Source organism: Eulemur rufifrons, chromosome 14 (genome assembly GCF_041146395.1).
Source record: "Eulemur rufifrons isolate Redbay chromosome 14, OSU_ERuf_1, whole genome shotgun sequence".
Classification (NCBI taxonomy): Eukaryota; Metazoa; Chordata; class Mammalia; order Primates; family Lemuridae; genus Eulemur; species Eulemur rufifrons.
Window position 1 is genome coordinate 7653878 of NC_090996.1, and position 17357 is coordinate 7671234.

At 58.2% G+C, this 17357-nt stretch overlaps 2 protein-coding genes across 7 annotated transcripts; one reads left to right on the plus strand and one right to left on the minus strand.

The window, feature by feature from the left end:
- Positions 1–2727: 2727 nt before the first annotated feature.
- On the plus strand, positions 2728–6740 carry METTL27 (methyltransferase like 27). 6 transcript variants are annotated; one of them, XR_011235296.1, is made up of 7 exons: positions 2728–2753; positions 3080–3206; positions 3693–3821; positions 4027–4162; positions 4418–4510; positions 5781–6117; positions 6335–6379. XR_011235296.1 is itself a non-coding variant. In XM_069485659.1 (5 exons), exons 1-5 carry the CDS (start codon positions 3084–3086, stop codon positions 6580–6582), a joined length of 729 nt encoding a protein of 242 aa, XP_069341760.1. In that variant the 5' UTR covers positions 2909–3083; the 3' UTR covers positions 6583–6740. The 6 variants fall into 6 exon arrangements, 1 of the variants encoding a protein (XP_069341760.1); XR_011235295.1 differs by having other exon boundaries at positions 2731–2753; positions 3028–3206; XR_011235297.1 differs by lacking the exon at positions 2728–2753 and adding an exon at positions 2800–2862.
- A 994-nt stretch (positions 6741–7734) lies between these two features.
- Positions 7735–10408, minus strand: CLDN4 (claudin 4). Its single transcript, XM_069486277.1, has one exon. It carries the CDS (start codon positions 9228–9230, stop codon positions 8601–8603), a length of 630 nt encoding a protein of 209 aa, XP_069342378.1. The 5' UTR covers positions 9231–10408; the 3' UTR covers positions 7735–8600.
- Positions 10409–17357: the final 6949 nt, after the last annotated feature.

A 17357-nucleotide genomic window follows, 5' to 3' on the forward strand; every position in this document is an offset into this window, starting at 1 on the left:
CCAAGGGCCTGTCCTGGGGTACCCCAAGCCATCCTCCAAGGTCTAGCAGGACGCCTTTACTTAGGGCCACCCACCTCACTTGAAGGGTCTCTCCCGAGGACATCAGTCAGCATCACGGGTACTCTCCCAGCCACCCCCAGACAAAGGAGTGGTCCTGGCACCCTGGGCGGGAAGTGACCTAGGGGGAGAAGCTTGAACATCCATACTGTGGACTAGTGTCCCCCACTAGAAACTAGGCTGTTTCTGGCTTATCTGTGTGACTCCAGTGCCCCGACAGGGCTGGCCAGCAGTAGGTGTGCAGTAAGTGTTGATTGGCCTAAACGGGGTACGAGGCAGCAGAGTTGGGGGCACACGGACCCCCATCCCCAGCCGCCCCCTCCCCGTGACTGTTACTAGCCAGTGTGCCGCCCCCCCTCCATGCCCCAAGCTGGCCAATAGGATGAAGCAGAAGTCACAGGCTCCACTGAGGCTTCCAACAAAGTTGTTTATTTTTTTAGTGGAAATTGCTTATTTTTTTAATTAAATTCTTTTTTTTTCCCTTAAAATGTTTTTTGCTTTATATTTTAATCTCATAAGTGGCTTTTTACATTTAGCCACTCCAATCCTAGGGCGATTTATTTTTCAAAACTTCTTATACCAACCTTTTTTTTTTTTTTCCAAAATATTAAGGGGGCACAAATGTCTTAAGTTACATGGGTTATTTTTGTAATGCTTGAGTCCTGGCTATAAGTGTGCCCATCACCCAAATAATGATCATAGTACCCATTAGGTTTGTTTGTCACCCCCCCCCTTGCTTTCCACTGAGTTTTGATGTGTGCTCATCAGTTAGTTCCAATTTAATAGTGAGTACATGCAGTGTTTGTTTTGTCATTCTTGCAATACTTCACTAAGGAGAATAGTTTCCAGTTCCATTCAGATTGTTGCAAAAGTTATTATTTCATCTTTTTAATGGCTGAGTCGTGCCTAACAAAGCTTTTTTAAATGAATAGACCCCGCTGGCCTTGCCCTTTGCCTTTCCCCTTCCTCTTTTTTTTCTTTTTCTTTTCTTTCTTTCTTTCTTTTTTTTTTTTTTTTGAGATAGCGTTTCGCTCTGTTGCCTGGGTAGAGTGCAGTGGCATCATTATAGCTAGCTCACTGCAACTTCAAACTCCTGGGCTCAAGTGATCCTCCCACCTCAGCCTCCCGAGTAGCTGGGACTACAGGCATGTGTCACCAAGCCTGGCCTCAGCACTCACTTCCTAATCCTCATCTCACACCACCTCTCAGCAACACTGGATAATGTTGGCCATCCCCCATCTTTCTGACACACTGTTGTTGGCATCCTCCCTAACTTTCTTGGGTTTTCTCCAACACTCTTAGCTACTCCTCTTCTTCTACCTGCCCTGAGGTGTGGGGGATCCTCGAGCTGGATCCTGAGTCCGCTCCTCGTCCCCATCTCTTCCCACCCTGCATAATCTCACCTCTACCAGCTGCCTCAGCCACCACCATTGCACTCATGGCCCTCAATCTCTCTCCAACCTGACCTCTCCCTGAGCTCAAGACTTTGGCATCAAACAGCCTCCTGGGCATCTTCACCTAGATATGTCAGGCACCTCAGACTCCAAAAACTGGTAGCATCCTCTTCACCCCAAACCTCTCCTCCTCGGCTTCCCCTGCCTTGAGTGGCACCACCATCAACCCAAGGACTCAAGCAGAAAGTTGGCACCATTCCTGACATCTTGCTTCCCCATCCCATACACTCTCCATCACCAAAGCTTTGCTGCTTCTACCTCCTAATGACTCTGAAATTCATCCACTCCTCTCCCCAGCCCTGACCTCTACCCAACCAGGTTCATGCTACCACCACCGCCCACCTGGACAGCTGCAACAGCTGCCCCAGTTCTGCCTGTCCTAACCTTGATCCCTACACGGGTCCTCTAGACTAGTGCTTTTGAAACTTCAGCTGCATACAAATGCCTGGACAGTTTGTTAAAACACAGAAATACTGGGTCCCATCCCCAGCCATCTGACTCCGATTCAGTAGGTTTGGGGCAGGCTGAGAATTTTTGCATTCCTAACAAGCTCCCCTAGGGGAAATCGCCTGGAGGAACCCAGGCTTTGCAGAGGCTGAGGCTGCAAGTCTGCGATCATACTTTGAGTGGCAAGACTCCCTGCGCTGTCCCAGATGGTAGCGACTAGCAACCTATCGCTATTTAAATTATTAAAACAAAAAATTTTTAAACTTCAGTTCCTCAGTCGCACAAGCCACATTTCAAGTGCTCAACGGCCACGTGTAGCTAGTGGCTACCCTATGGAACAGCGCGGGTGACAGAACATTTGCATCATCGCAGAAAGTTCTGCTGGGCAGCGTCACCTAGACCTTCCAGAGACGTCTAAATTTGACGGCTGCTGCTGGGTCCCTCTCTCGCCCCTGAGAATTCAGCGGCCCCCCAGCCTACAAGCACGTGCTTTTAGGAAGCATAAAGGACGTCGGGAGCCAAGAGGGCAGAGGGGGTGGGGGGTGCTGGAACCTGACGGTGGACGGGGAGACCTCCCACACCTGGACACCACGGCTGTCCCCAGGCTGGGGGAGGGCCAAGAGCCTTGAGCTCATTGGCTGATTTTAGGGGGCGGCTGCCAGCGCTTTCCTTTGATGGGTTGTTTTTATCTTAGCGGAAAGCCAATCATCGAGCGCGGTGGGGCGCGGCCAGGCCGGCAGTACAGGCCCCGCCCCGAATTCCGGTCGGGGAGGCCCCCAGCGGGTCAGGTTGGCGGTGAGTTGTAACCCCTGCGCTTCCTTCCAGACCCTTCCGGTCTGGATGCTACCCCCACCCCTCGGATTCTGCCCCCGTCGGGGCCACGGGCCGGGTGGAGGGGGAAGGGGTAGGTCCTCCCTCCCGCCGAGGGGCGCACCCCTCCCCCAGCCCTGCCCCTCCCCCAGCCCTACAGCTCCCCCCCTCCCCCCCCCCCGCCGGCTCTGCACTCAGTGTCCCCGCCTGTGAAATGGGATGGCGCTGGTAGCCTGACAGCCTCCTCTGCGGGGCGAAGGGGGACGGAAGATTGAAGGTGGGCCCCAGGAGCGGGCGGCCTGTCCCCACAGGAGGATGGCTCAGGAGGAGGGTGGCAAACTGGCCAAGGTGCAGGCGCGGGTCGCGGCCTCGCACGGCATCACAGACCTGGCCCACAAGCTCCACTTCTATGACCGCTGGGCCCCGGACTACGACCAGGTAAACCCGTCGGGGTCCTCACCTCCGCTCGCCCAGCCTCAATTTTCCTACCTGTAAAGTGGGAATAGTTCACCTTGCTTCCCAGGCAGTGAGAATGGAGTGAGACCTGGTGCGACCCCTGCACCCCTGCCCCTTCCCTACCAGCCTCACACTCTGGATTGACACCCCCCCATCAGGGGCTAAGACCTCCCCAAGGGGCTGCCTGGAGCAGGTGCCACTGAGGAGTCACTGTGGACTCAGCAGAGAGAACTTCCAGTGGAAAATGTCCCTGGGTGGCTGAGTCTATGCCCCATGGGGGCTGGCTCTGCAGTCCTGGCCCTTGGCAGTGGGAAGCATCTCATGCCTGGGTCTCCTCTCACTGTAGCCACAACCCAAGCCCCCAACACACACTCAGCTTAGCCTGGCGGACTCCTAGACCACCCGACATGGGAGGTCCCCAAAACACAAGGGCACCGGGTGGTGCTTGGCTCAGCACTCTGTCCCTAGGATGTGGCCACCCTACAGTACCAGGCCCCTCGCCTGGCAGTGGACTGTCTGACCCAAGCCCTTCCAGGCCTACCCCACACTGCCCTGATCCTGGATGTAGCCTGTGGCACTGGCCTGGTGGCTGCCGAGGTAAGGTGCCCCCGATCCCCTGCCCTCCCCTCAGCCCCTCACTCGTTCGAATCTCCCACCACCCAGAACTCTGCCACACCCCCAGGCTCACTGTCCCAAATGCGTGGGCCATGTCCACTGCAGGGCCCATTGCCCTCCCAAGATGCAGGGGCCCAGCCAGAAAGTGGCAGGGTGTGAACCATGACTGAGTCCCCCCCTTCCCCAGCTGCAGGCTCGGGGCTTCTTGCAGCTGCATGGGGTGGATGGGAGCCCAGCGATGCTGGCACAGGCCCGGGCCCGCGGCCTCTACCAGCACCTCAGCCTCTGCACCCTGGGCCAGGAGCCTCTGCCCAGCCCCCAAGGTACCTCCCCCAACCCCAGCACCCCGAGGCCCACCTGCGTGGAGCCCCTTCTCTTGCTAAGCTCTCTACCCCATGATCCAGCTGCAGCCCAGGACTGGGCATGCCTGCCACATCCTCCATGAGATCTGGGTCCTGCAGACACAGGTGGCAGAACTTGGCCGTCCCCAAGCCCCACCATGGGACACTGTCCTCTAGGGTGGTCTGAGGCCACACCGTAGACAAAGCACCACACCACATTCCCATACTGCCCCACAGGGACCTTCGACGCAGTGCTGGTGGTAGGTGCCCTCAGTGATGGCCAGGTGCCCTGCAGCGCGATCCCTGAGCTCCTGCGAGTCACCAGGCCAGGTGAGGAGCAGCCCAGCCAACCATACCCCGACCTTCCCCTCTCCACACCACAGAGACAGGCCTCAGAACCCCTCAGGCCCGGCACGGGGCAGGGTCCTGCCCAGGGTCACACACGGCCTAGCCTAGCATCCCAGCCACCATCTGCCAGCCCAGGGCCTGGCCTCAGCTGCCAGTATCCACAGACCCAGGCAAACAAGCAGGGCAGACAGGTGACCAGCTCGCCTCTTACCTGTGGGCGTCTGGGAGCCACTGCACTCTCTTTTGCAGCCTGGGAGCAGGATGGCGTAATCCCTGTAATCCCATCACCATAGCAGCCAGAACTGGGTGAAACAATATCTCTAGGGCATTATAGTAAGGGTGCAGCTCGGTCCCCTCATCTGCCAGCTTCCTCACTAAGTCATGGACTGGCTCAGGTGAGTCTCTTTCTGTTTCCTGGCCTCAGTTTCCTCATCAGGGAAATGGGGCCACTCAGGTAAGATGAGAGTTGTGAGCTCTTTCTGTAAACTCTGCGCCTTGAGCCGGTGTGCATGCACTTGTGTTTCCTGTGCCCCTACCACCTGCCTGCCCTGGACTTGCCTCTGCTCTGGGTGGAAGGCACAGACTCTGTCCTCTGGGGCTCCAGGAAGGGGCCAGAGAGCACAGGCCCAGGCCAGAGGTGGCCCCACGAGGGCTGTGAATGCTCGATGCTCCTAGAACTCGGAGAAGAGAGGCATTATGGAGGCTGGGATGAGACGTCCATGTGACATGGCCTAAGTGAAGTCGCAGGGCAGAGAGAACAGCCAAGTGTGAGGACCAGGGGGCGCTGGCCGGCCGCAGAGCAGGACCAGCAAGTGAGAGGGGAAAATGCTTCCTCTCCCTCCCCCATTCTCACACCCCACCCCAGCCACAACCCTCCCCAGGCCCAGCAGGCGCTGTGCTAAGCCTGGACAGGTCTGGGCAGGCTCTGGCCTCAGGGAGCCCTGGAGGGTGACAAATGTGGGGCTGTCGGTGGGGTCAGCCAGAGAGGTAGAAGTTGAGCCCAGGAAGCCCAGAAATTCCTACTTCATGAACCAGCAAGGACCGGACTTCCCAGCCCCACCTGCGCTTGCCGGGGCCGTCAGCGGGCAGAGCCCTGTCTCCCTGCCCACAGGTGACAGGCTCCCCTGCTCCCCTGCTCCGGAGCCTTCCCTTTCACCGCATCTCCTCAGCCAGCAGCACCTGCTTCTCCTTGCCCCTTCCTCCAGGAAGCCTTCCCAAGCCAGTCGCTGGGTCTTCCTTCTCTCCTTCCAAGTGCATCTGAGGCCACACCGGGCACACTGCAGGTGCCTGGACCTGAGGGCCAAGGCGATTCCTGCATTCAGCCCGCACTTGGGACTGTGCTGGGCATCTTACACACACTGGCTTCCTGTAAGACGGGATAACCACCCCTTCCTCCCCGCTGGGAAGCTGAGGCTCAGAGAGGTGAAAGGACTTGCCCAAGGTCCAAAGCCCACGTGCTTCCCTCCCGTGCGTCCAGACACAGCCACACCCTCCAGCAGAGGCCTGGGCGCGTGGTGAGGAGGAAGCCCTCTGGGTCCAGGAGATTAAGTCAAGAATTCCCAGGTTAAAGTGCACTGGGGTCTTGAAGGGTGCGTAGGAGGCCACAAGCTGAGGAAGAGAAGGGGCTTCCTGGGGGAGGGGACAGTGGGCACCAAAACCGTGGAGGTGGGAAAACGCTGGGGAAGAAATTTTTGGCCTTGAAGACATAAACAGGAAGGGACAACCCTCCCCCCTCCCCGGCAGGAACAGGCCTGGGGCTGCGGCTCCTGCCCCTCCCCCACCTCCCCCACCCCTTTCCCTCCTCAGGTGGGCTGGTGTGTCTGACCACCAGGACCAACCCGTCCAACCTTCCATACAAGGAGGCACTGGAGGCCACCCTGGACAGGCTGGAGCAGGCCGGGGTGTGGGAACGCCTGGTGGCCTGGCCCGTGGACCACTGGGAGCTGGCCACCTCTGAGCTCGAGGTGGTGCCCGGCACCTCTGCCAAGGATGGCTTTATCTCCGGCATCGTCTACCTGTACCGAAAGCAGCAGGTGACCCAAGTTGAGGGATGATGCCCAGTCAGCAGCCCCCTGCTGGCCTCTGACCTCCGGGTGACCTTAGCCAGGCCTATCTGCTGGGCCTCCGAGGCTCCGGCTGCAAAATGGGGCCACCGAGCCACCCCTGCCCCTTGGGAACACTCAGCCTATTAAATGAGCTCCCAGAAGGGACAGACGTTCTCTTGGCTCTGCAGTTCTCTCACTCCAGGAAAGAGTGACATCTGTCCTGTGGGTTCAACAAGAGATGTGACAGACAGGGCCCCTGGCTGGGCCGTCCCTGAGCCAGGCCCTATAGGTCACTCCTCCCGGGGTGCTGGGCCGTCTCACCTCCAACTCGTTGACAAGGAAACGGAGGCTGGGCAACCCGCAACGTGCTCAACGTGCTCACGCTGCACAACGGTGGCAGAGCAGGGTCCACGCTCCGTCCTGGACAGCCCCAGATTTGAAGCCAGAGGCCTCGAGCTGTAGGCCTGGGCCACACACTTTCACGCATCCAGAACTCAGTTTTTTTTGTCTAGAAAGGGATTAGAATGCAGAGCTCCGGGCAGGCGTGGTGTGAGGCTGCTGCCAGCTGAGGAAGATGAGGAAGGTGAAAGGGCTTTGGTGACTGTCAGCACCTTGGGGACATGAACAGGAATGTGGGAAGGCTGTGTGGGAAGGAGGCTCAGAGCTGGCCCTTCAGGACAGGCAGGATCCAGAGGGGTGGGGAAAGGGAAAAGGACATTCCAGGCTGAGGGCAGGGACAGCCTGAGCAAGGGCCAAGAAGTGGGACCTGTGGGGTGACCCAGCCAAGATGAGACCCACAGACCAGCCCTGCCGCCCATACAAAGGTGGGGGAGGAGAGGGCAGGTGGCCCATCCCCCAGGGCTGGATGCTCCCAGCCATCCTCCCTCCTGGAGTCCCCGACCCTTCACCAGGGTCCTGGGCATGCGCTGTTTCCTGTATATGGGGTTTCCCCTCCAACAAATGAAGGGCTTGGACAAAGTGATTGCAAAGGTTGGAGCCAGTTCCAATTTCTCCTAGTTCCATGAAACCAGTTCTTCAAGTGCTCATGTCCCGGCCACACCACGGTGTCTCGGCCCTCACCGACCCCTGCCCAGGCCTCTCTCCCTGCCCCACCCACCTCCACCTGAAACCAGAGACAGTACGAGTTTTCCTGTGCACAGGTCCTATTTATTGTAGAAAATAATAATTACAGTGATGAACAGATCCTCTTAAATTATAAAACAGAAACCACATAGAAGGCAGGGAAAACCCGGGGACTCTCCGGGTAAGGCCATTCCCCCTTCCCTCCCACCCTCCCCAAGCTGGCCAGTGTCCTTGGCAGGGCAGAGGATTCAGAAGGGGGACAATGTCAAGGGCCCAGGGTTCTCCTGCTGAAGTGGGTGAGGCCCCAGAGCAGGGGCGGGAAGGGGTGGGGGTGCCCATGCCAGGCTGGCTCTCTGGCCCCCTCCCCCACCACCACCCAAACCAGTTTGGACCACCTTCGCCCCTCCCCCCAAACCTGTCCATCCACTCGGCACTGCACCGCAGGTGGGTGGGCGAGGCCCCAGCCGTACTCACGGCCACAAATTTCCATGGGCAATGCACAGCCCAAGCGGCACTCACTGTCCCACCCAGTCACACCAGGGCCTGAGCAGAGTCACGGGAGTGCCCGGGAATGGGGCAGCGGAAAAGCCGGAGTAACAGAAGATGTGTGCAGAGGGGGTGGGGAAGATCAAAACAGGGGACGGTAGCCAAGACCGGTGTGGGCAGGGCACCCACTCAGAGGCAGAGCCCAAGGTCGGAGTCAAGCTGTCCTGGCCAGCAGGAGCCAGCTCCCCACTCCACCGCCTCCTCCCCTGTACCCACAGGCCAGTCAGAGGAGGGTGGCATCCATCGTTGCTCGTAGGGGCTGAGGGCTGCCGGCCAATGGCCTGGCTCTGTCCCTGCTTGACCAGCCCCCAGCAGCCAGGCTGTCCCGGGTCACAGGCCACGCTGAGCTCAGTCCAGGCAAAAACAAAGCCAGAGGAGCAGAGAGGAGCGGCGGCACCTTACACGTAGTTGCTGGCCGGGCCGGAGCGGGCAGCAGAGTACTTGGCCGAGTAGGGCTTGTCAGTGCGGGGCGGGCAGTTGCAGCAGAGCAGGGCCCCCCCGAGCAGCAGCAGGCCCGAGGCGGCCCAGCCGATGTAGAGCGAGGCACCCATCTCCCGCTTCTGCCCAGAGGCCACCAGTGGGTTGTAGAAGTCGCGGATGATGTTGTGGGCCGTCCAGGACACCGGCACCATCACCAGCAGGCCGGCCAGCAGGAACACCACGCCCGCCACAATCATGGTCTTGGCCTTGGCGCTCTCGTCCTCCACGCAGTTGGTGCACTTGCCCCCCACCACGGACAGCAGCACGCCCAGCGCGGCCACGACGATGCAGATGACGATGAGGGCGCGGGCCGCCTGCAGGTCCTGCGGCAGCGCCAGCAGCGAGTCGTACACCTTGCACTGCATCTGGCCGGTGCTCTGCACCACGCAGTTCATCCACAGGCCCTCCCAGATGGTCTGCGACGTGACGATGTTGCTGCCGATGAAGGCCGTCACGCGCCACATGGGCAGCGCGCAGCTCAGCATGGCGCCCAGCCAGCCCAGCACGGCCAGCGCGATGCCGGTCACCTGCAGCCCCATGGAGGCCATCGCTCAGCGTTGGCTGGGGTCGAGGACCTGGAAGGCTGAGGGGAGCTGGCTCTGGCTGTAGGATTCCAAGCGCTGAGGACAGACCGGGTTTGCCGAAGCCTTTCCCTGTGAGTCAGGAGACGAAGCCAAAGCCCGTCCTGGAGTCAGATGCACAAGCCTGACAAGTGTGACCAGACCAGTTTCCTCCTGCCGACGACTGCACGCAAGGTGCTTGCGGGTACAGTTGGAGCAGTTATATGTGGCTGTGGAGGAGGGGCGGGGACAGAGGGAGGGGTTTCAGTCCCTGGGGCCTCCCCCTGACCAGTTTCTCTGGATTCCTGAGCTCTGGCCAACAAAGGCACTTTAAGGCCCAGCCCTGGGCCCCTGAGTCACTACTAAGTCTCAGAAGAAACTGCCCTCTCTCCCCCGGCCCCCTGGGGGCCCGAGCTGAGGTCAGCCTGGAGACAGACACTGAGTCATGGTCGGGGGACACCTGGATGTTCACAGGACCTGGGGCGGGGAGGGCAGCCAGGCCCAGCCAGGTTGAGGACCCCACTCCCAGGGGTCCCTCATCCCAGGCTCGGGTGGGAGGTCAGGGTGGAGACCCGCGGGGACAGCGTCTGAGAAAGAAGTCCTGGGAATGCCCAGGAGAAACCCTGCCTTGATTGTTGTTGTCCTCGGCCTTATCACTTCTGTCGCTGGCGTTCTGGCTACTGCTATTACTGTCATCACAAGCAGGGCCTCACCAGCAGTCAGGGGCCGGGGGCCGGGACTCCTGGGTCCACCACCTGCCTCCCCCATCTCTCTCACCCCGCTTCCCTGCCCGGCCAGAAGAGGGGCCCTTGGAGGTGATACACTCTCACCTCCAAGGCAGGGAGAGACAAAAGCCTGTCCCCTCTCCACAGGTGTTTAGGCTGATGAGCCTGCTTGGCCAGAACTGGGTGGGGGAGCTCACCAGGAGCTCGCCACAGACATCAACAGGCCAGGAAATGGGTGTTTACTCTGGGAAGACACACACAGAGCCCTCCGATAAAGCCGGGCCTGGGTGCAAAGTCCCACCGAGGCTTCAAAGGCAAAAACTCCAGCCAGGGTGGGAGTGGGGAGCCGGACAGTGAGGGGCACCGCATGCTCGGATTGTGCCGCAGAAGGCTGCAAATAACACTTAAGTCACCTGAGTGGGCCCTCCGGGGGTTGTGCAAGGCTGTCGGGGGTTGTGCAAGGCTGTCGACCTGGCTGGAGGAGGACACTGGGGTAGGATGGGGAAATGCAGCTAGTTCTGGGAACAGTCCCCTGGGGAGTTGAGCAAGACAAGGGACTGGGTGAAGGAGGACACTGGTGTGCAGGGAGCAGCGAGGTGCCAGTGGCAGGTGGGGAAAACCAAAGGAGTCCAGTCCAATCCAGGTGGGGGAGGGGCCAGAGTAGAAATTTGGGCCTGGGACGTCACAGGCCCTGGAGTGGGGAGGCAGGGCAGGGGGTCCAGGATTAAGAAGGTTCTGGGCAGGGACCAGGGCAGGGGGTCCAGGATTAGGAAGGTTCTGGGCATGGGCTGAGGGGACATAGAGGAAGGGGTCATCGTGAGCCAGGGTGGGTGAGGGCACATCACAGCTGGGTCAGGGAGCCCCTCGCCCTCCACCTGGTCATGTGTGTCTCTCTCCTCACCAGGCTGAGGAGCTCCTTGGGGGCCGGGGCTCCAGTGCACTCCTGAGTCCCTGCCGTTGTCCAGCACCCGAGGTGGCTGTGTCTCCACTTCGGGCCCAGACATTCGTTGTCCTTGAGCTCCGGAGGGCAGTGGTGAAGCGAAAGAGGATTCGGGCTGGAGCTATCTGGGAGCGCTTGGCACGTGGGGGCATTGGACATGGGACTGTTGGCCACCTAACGCACCACGGGGCTGGCTGGGACAATCTAGCGTGACCCACCCACGGTATAGACGGGAAAGTGGAGGCCTGGCATTGTGGTTGACTCTGCACACATCTGACTCCCCTGCCGGGCTGGGGGTTCCTGGGGGACAGAAGTAAAGCCTCACTCAACCTCAGTGCCCAGCACAGGGCTCCACACGGCACAGGTGCTCAAGAAATGTTTGGGGACGGAAGGGAGGAGGCATTCTCTGGTTTCCAGCCACTCTCCCACACTTTCACCCCCCTATAGGCAGGCACCACGACACCAACAGGGGAGGTTTCGGCCTGGGCCACGCCTCCCGGGACTTTCCTTACAAGGCTCTGAGGAATCGCACACAAGGCCCGTGGGCCCAGCGACAACAGAGAGAACCACCCTTGGTGACTGACAATAAGTGCTTTCCCATCAGTGACCTCATCTCAGCCTCCTGCCAGTATCAGGGCAGGGACTCTCAGTGGCTGGGCTCAGATGAGTAAACTGAGGCCCCAAGAGGGCCAAGAACTTGCCTGGGATGGGTGAACACGCCAACATGGGAGCCTCGTCACCCAGGTGCCCTTTACCTGTCACCCCAGCCAGGCAGCACCTTAGCAAGCTGAGTAGAGAAGTCAGTTGGCCAGATGGCTGGACCTCTCCCCCCAACACTTCCCACCCTTGCTTTTCTGGGACGCAGCCAAGAGGAACTTGGGGAAGCAGAAGTGGGGGAAGTGAAACATGCAAGCCCTAGAATGTTCCACTTGTGGCCCAACAGAAGTGACTAAGAAGCTGTCCTTCCCTGCCGGGCCCAGCCAAGCACATCAGGAACAGAGAGGGGAGGGCCTGGGGGAGAGGGGGAGGGCAGAGGAGGGGCCCCAGGCACAGGCAGAGAGGTCTGCAGGGAGCTCAGGAGGGGCTGGGGGACGCAGGTGCCAGGGAGGAGCAGGAGGGGTGTCCCTGGGGAGCAGCGAGCAGCCCAGCACATGAGTGGAGCTGGAGGGGTATTTGTTGATGCTTGGTTTATGCCAAGAGACGGCTGGCTGGCTTGTCCCACCCACCTGCTTCAGGAAAAACACCAGCACAGCCCAGTCACTTTTCTCCACCCCGCTCTCCCTGAGCCCTAAAGTGGAGGAAGACAAGGGAATTCACCTCCAAGCTGTGCCTGGTCCTCTCCCAAAAGCTAAGACAATCTTTTAGTAGGATACCTTATAATGTGTCTGCCATTTGTCACCTTTAATTTGGGGTCAGGGAGCGCAGTGCTGGCCCTTATTTTCTTTCCCTTCTTCACAGCACACACTGTATAATTCCATTCCGATAGAATCGGGTCATGCGTGCTGGTTTTTATCATGCATGTCCCGTCCCCCACCAGGTCAGCCTCCCCCCATCCCTGCTCAGCCCGTAAACCAACAATCTTCCAACAACCTTGTGACCTCATCTGAGCCACAGCTTGCTCCTTTGTAAAGTGAGGACATCTGCACCCCTTCTCCTATCAAAAACAGACGAGAAAGGAAGTGAGGATACGCAAACACTTCGTGAGCTGAAAAGTTTAGGACCAAGCTGGGAAGTTTAGCGTCCATAAACTATCCTACCGGGCACGACCCTGAGGAAGCCAATTCCATCTCTGAGCCCCGACTTCCTCCTTTGTAAAGTGAGAACATTAGCACCAACTCCCCAATCCAAGACAGATGCGAAGTGGGATGAGCCCATGGAAACGTTCTGTGAGCCAGAAAGTTTAGCACCAAGAGGAGGGAGCAGAGCTCCTGACACAGGTCGTCAGCTTGGCCCTGGTCCTGCTCATGCTGGGCCGCAGCTGGGCTCTCAGGCCCCTGTCTCCAGAGCTCCCAGGGCTCAGCCAAGTCCTCGGTCACCACACACACATGCGCCTTGCCCTGGGCCCGGCTCCCCCGGAGTCCCTAGCAAAGGGGCAAAGACAAGGTCTCCCCGCTCACCTTGGGCTCCTGCTGCCTTCTGGGCCCAAGCCCTGTGGCTTCCTAGCGCCTGTGCCAGGCCCCCAAGCTCCTCTTTGGTGGCCCGAAGGATTTCAGTGGGCCGAGCAGGTCCAGCTTCGTGCCATGTCTTCTGGAAACAGGAAGACTAAAGCCAGGCAAACCAGTGTCAACTTAAAATCCTCACCCCCCCCCCCGCCGCCAAACATTAGATGTTGGTCCTTAGCAAATCAAGCAGCTTTTTTTTTTTTATTATTTTTTTGACAGAGTCTCACTTTGTTGCCCGGGCTAGAGTGAGTGCCGGGGCATCGGCCTAGCTAACAGCAACCTCAAACTCCTGGGCTCAAGCGATCCTCCTGCCTCAGCCTCCCGAGTAGCTGGGACTACAGGCATGAGCCACCATGCCCGGCTAATTTTTTTTCTATATATATTTTTAGTTGTCCAGATAATTTCTTTCTATTTTTAGTAGAGACGGGGGTCTCGCTCTTGCTCAGGCTGGTCTCGAATTCCTGACTTCGAGCGATCCTCCCGCCTCGGCCTCCCAGAGTGCTAGGATAACAGGCGTGAGCCCTCACGCCCAGCCTCAAGTAGCTTTTTTGAAGAAAAAAAGGAAACAGCCTCATTCTGAGCTCAAGAAAGTCATCTAGCGTGGAAGGTGGCTCAAAACTGTTTATTTTTGCAGGAACTCACTAAGTGCTCAACTGGCAGACCTCCAGCCCACAGGGAGAGAAGTTAAGATTGTGAGACATAGTAGTAAACATAAGAAGCCATGTCCCACTGCTGGGCATCTTCCCAAAGGAAAAGAAGTCATTTTATCCAAAAGACACCTGCACTTGAATGTTTATTGCATCAGAATTCACAATTGCAAAGATGTGGAATCAACCCAAGTGCCCATCAATCCATGAGTGGATTAACAAAATATGGTATATATATACCATGGAGCACTACTCAGACCTAAAAAAGGATGAATTAATGCCTTTTGCAGCAATTTGGATGGAACTGGAGACCATTATCCTACATGAAGCATCTCAAGAATGGGAAAACAAACAGCACACGTACTCACTGTTAACTTGGAACTAACCGATGAGCACACATGTGCACAGAAGGAAGTAACACTGAGTGGAAATCAACCAGGGGGACAGGGGAGGAGGGGAGCGGCAAAAACCTACCTAACAGGTACAATGAGCACTATTTGGGTGATGGGCACACTTAGAATCCACACTCTAACATTCCAAAAGCCATCCATGTAACAAAAACATTTGTACTCCCTTAATACTTTGAAATAAAATTTTAAAAAAAAACATTTTTTAAAAAAAGAAGCCATGTTTGCTCATTTCCGCTTGCCTCGTAATCTCCCAAAGCCATTGACTGTGGCGACGTGCAGCCCTCTGGAGAGAGGCTTTGAAGGCAAACAAGACAGAGCACAAGGCCCCCACGCCTCCTGCCCCAGTCATTATGTTCCTTAGAGATAAATGACCCCAGTCCTTGACTTTTCTTGCACATAAGATAAAGGCCATGGGTTAGTGATTATGCCTCTGTGATCTATAACCAGACGTGTTCTAGCACCCAGACTTTGGTGTGATTCTGCTAAAGTGTCACTTCTTTTTTCTTTCTTTCTTTTTTTTTTTTTTTCTTTTGAGACAGAGTCTCGCTTTGTTCTCCGGGCTAGAATGAGTGCCGTGGCATCAGCCTAGCTCACAGCAACCTCAAACTCCTGGGCTTAAGCGATCCTACTGCCTCAGCCTCCCGAGTAGCTGGGACTACAGGCATGCGCCACCATGCCCGGCTAATTTTTTCTATATATAGTTTAGTTGGCCAGATAATTTCTTTCTATTTTTAGTGGAGACGGGGTCTCGCTCTTGCTCAGGCTGGTCTCGAACTCCTGACCTTGAGCAATCCTCCCGCCTCGGCCTCCCAGAGTGCTAGGATTACAGGCATGAGCCACTGTGCCCGGCCTAAAGTGTCACTTCTGAGCAAGTCTGATGCGATTCTGCACGTACCAAACCCCCAACACCTTATATAAGCAGTGGCCTGAAGTACTGGGCCGGAGCAGTCCTTAGTCCTCAGTAAGACTTCTAAATAAAACTAACTGTAATTCTTTAAAGGCTTGATTTTTTTTTTTTTCCCCCTTTGGTCGACAAGATCCTGTTTCTTTTTGAAGTCCCTGAGCTCGGAAGCGGAGGCCTGGCTCCAGGCGGAATGGGAGCCCCTGGTCCTCAGCCTGGCAGCCCACACCAGCGGGCCACCCACCCCCCTTGGCCAGGGGGTGGGGAAGGACAGGCCTGGCTGCCCAGCCTGGCCAGACCGGCTGAGCGGGTGCTGCCCCCGTGCTGGGCCCCACGTGAGCTGAGGGGGCCAGTGGCCACGTCTGGGGGTGCCTCCAAGGAAGGGAAGGAAGACCACACTCTGCCTCCTGGCTGGTTTCCCAGGGCCCGGCAGGAACGGCACTGGGGTGGGGGACTGAGCGAGGAGAGGGGGCGTGAGGAGCGGGCTCAGCTGGACAGGGCTCCGGGAGAAGGCTGTGTGATGGGGAGGAGGCTTCCAGAGAGGACAGTTGTCGAATTACTCTCTCCCAAGTCAGTGCTCCCAACTTCAGCTTCTGTCGGTTTCAAAATGCCCCGTATTTGTGCGTGACCTTGCCATTGCCACCGTCCCACCCAGCTGTCCAGCCCTTCACAGGCCACTGCTCCCCTCCGGAAAGAGGTCCATCCAGGCCCCAGACGCAAGCCCTCCCTGCCACCCTCCGCTGTCCCTCCCTCCCTCCCTCTGGCTTCCTCCCCCCCCCCCCCCCAGCCACCCTCCAACTCTCACTTCAGGGCAGCCCTGTCTCTGCTGTCATGTTCTTGCTTCAGCTGCAGTGGAGGGAGACGACCTCAGGGTCATGGAATCCCTGAATCCAATCTGATGGAGGAGGCCACCCTGCCCAGCCCCAGCCCTGCCCCCGCACCAGGGCCGCCACCTGCCTCCCAGTGCTGCGTTTGAGCACCCGTGAGGGGCCAGGCACTAGGCCAGCGCCTTCCAACAACAGGAAATCATGTGACCTTACTACAGAACAACGCCGGCTTCCTTATCATCCCATTGTAGAGATGAGAGAACTAAGGCTCTGGGAGCTGATGTGTCATTCCAGGGTCACCAGAATAATGGCAAGACCAGGAGTCACACCCAGCCTGATTGTAGGGCTTATGCTCTGCCCCTGTTCTCTCACTTATTACTCTCATTGTGTTATTCTTTCAGGAAGGACATCCCGAGCACAGCACCGGGCCGGCCAGGGAATCTCGAATCTAAGGGGACAGCTCTCCCAGCCCCCACCATGGGAAAGCAGCCCTGTGTGAACTCTGGGGAGGGACACAGGGTAGGCTTCCTGGAGGAGGTGGCAGGTAGAGAGGAGACTGAAGAGGACAGAGCTCTCCAAAAAGGTGAGTGGCAGGGCCAAAGGTGGAGCATCTGGGGAAAGTGGGCTGAGGGGTCTGGAGCTGGGGCGGAGGATGGAGCTGGGCCGGAAAGCAAGGTGGGCTCATGATAAGGGCCTCCAGGGCCCAACCCAGGGAGGACACCCAGCCAGTGTGGTGGGTTAATTGGATGGGGAGAGCCAGGAGGGCTGCCCTATTCTGAGGTGGCTGATGGAATCTCAGGACAGGGGAGGCAGGGCCGCACTGGGGAGGTGTCCCTAGCCCAGGACCAGCCCAGACCCCCAGAGAAGCCCCCAGGCCCCAGGCCAGGACAGGCCTTGTCTGAAGTGCACAGAGCAAGGGGCTGGGACCATCCCATCCTGCTCCCTCTTGGAAGATCGGAGGAGGCTGGAACCCAGCACCCTGGGCAGGGCACACACCTGAGGACAACAGTTTACAGAGAAGCTGTCTGCTTCTGTGACACACCAAGAGGCTGAGAGAAACCAGCAGGCAGACCAGAGAGGACTCCCAGGTAGGCAGCCAGTGAGTCAGCCGTGACAGGGCCAGGGATAAGACCCAGGAGTCCGGGGATCACAAGCACCACCTCGCCCCAGCCCCAGGTGACTCAGAGATCCTATTACCCCTCCCTCTGGGTGGGGAGGCCCCGTGATCCCCCCCACCACCCTATCTCTCCCTCGTCTCCCAGCATGGATGAGTGGACACCACCCAGGCCTTTTCCTGCCACACACAGATACGAATCGCTTGCCTTCTAGGGGCCCAGGAAGTCCAGCTGCCTGATCTTTGCGCTACTGCCAGGTGCACCTGCTGGCCCGGCCAGCAGCTGTCATTCCCTGATGGCTCTGGGCTCTTGCATCGGTCCAAGGAGGGACACACCCGCTCCTGACTGCCCCATCCCCTGGGAGCAGGAGGCGGGGCGGGGCAGGAAC

Excerpts from the sequence above, each read along its gene's own strand:
- METTL27 (XM_069485659.1), top strand. The coding sequence starts at position 3,084 with ATGGCTCAGGAGGAGGGTGGCAAACTGGCCAAGGTGCAGGCGCGGGTC. Across the intron at positions 3,207-3,692 it reads GGGCCCCGGACTACGACCAG|GATGTGGCCACCCTACAGTA; the intron begins GTAAACCCGTCG and ends CTCTGTCCCTAG. Across the intron at positions 4,163-4,417 it reads GCCTCTGCCCAGCCCCCAAG|GGACCTTCGACGCAGTGCTG; the intron begins GTACCTCCCCCA and ends ACTGCCCCACAG.
- CLDN4 (XM_069486277.1), bottom strand. The coding sequence starts at position 9,230 with ATGGCCTCCATGGGGCTGCAGGTGACCGGCATCGCGCTGGCCGTGCTG.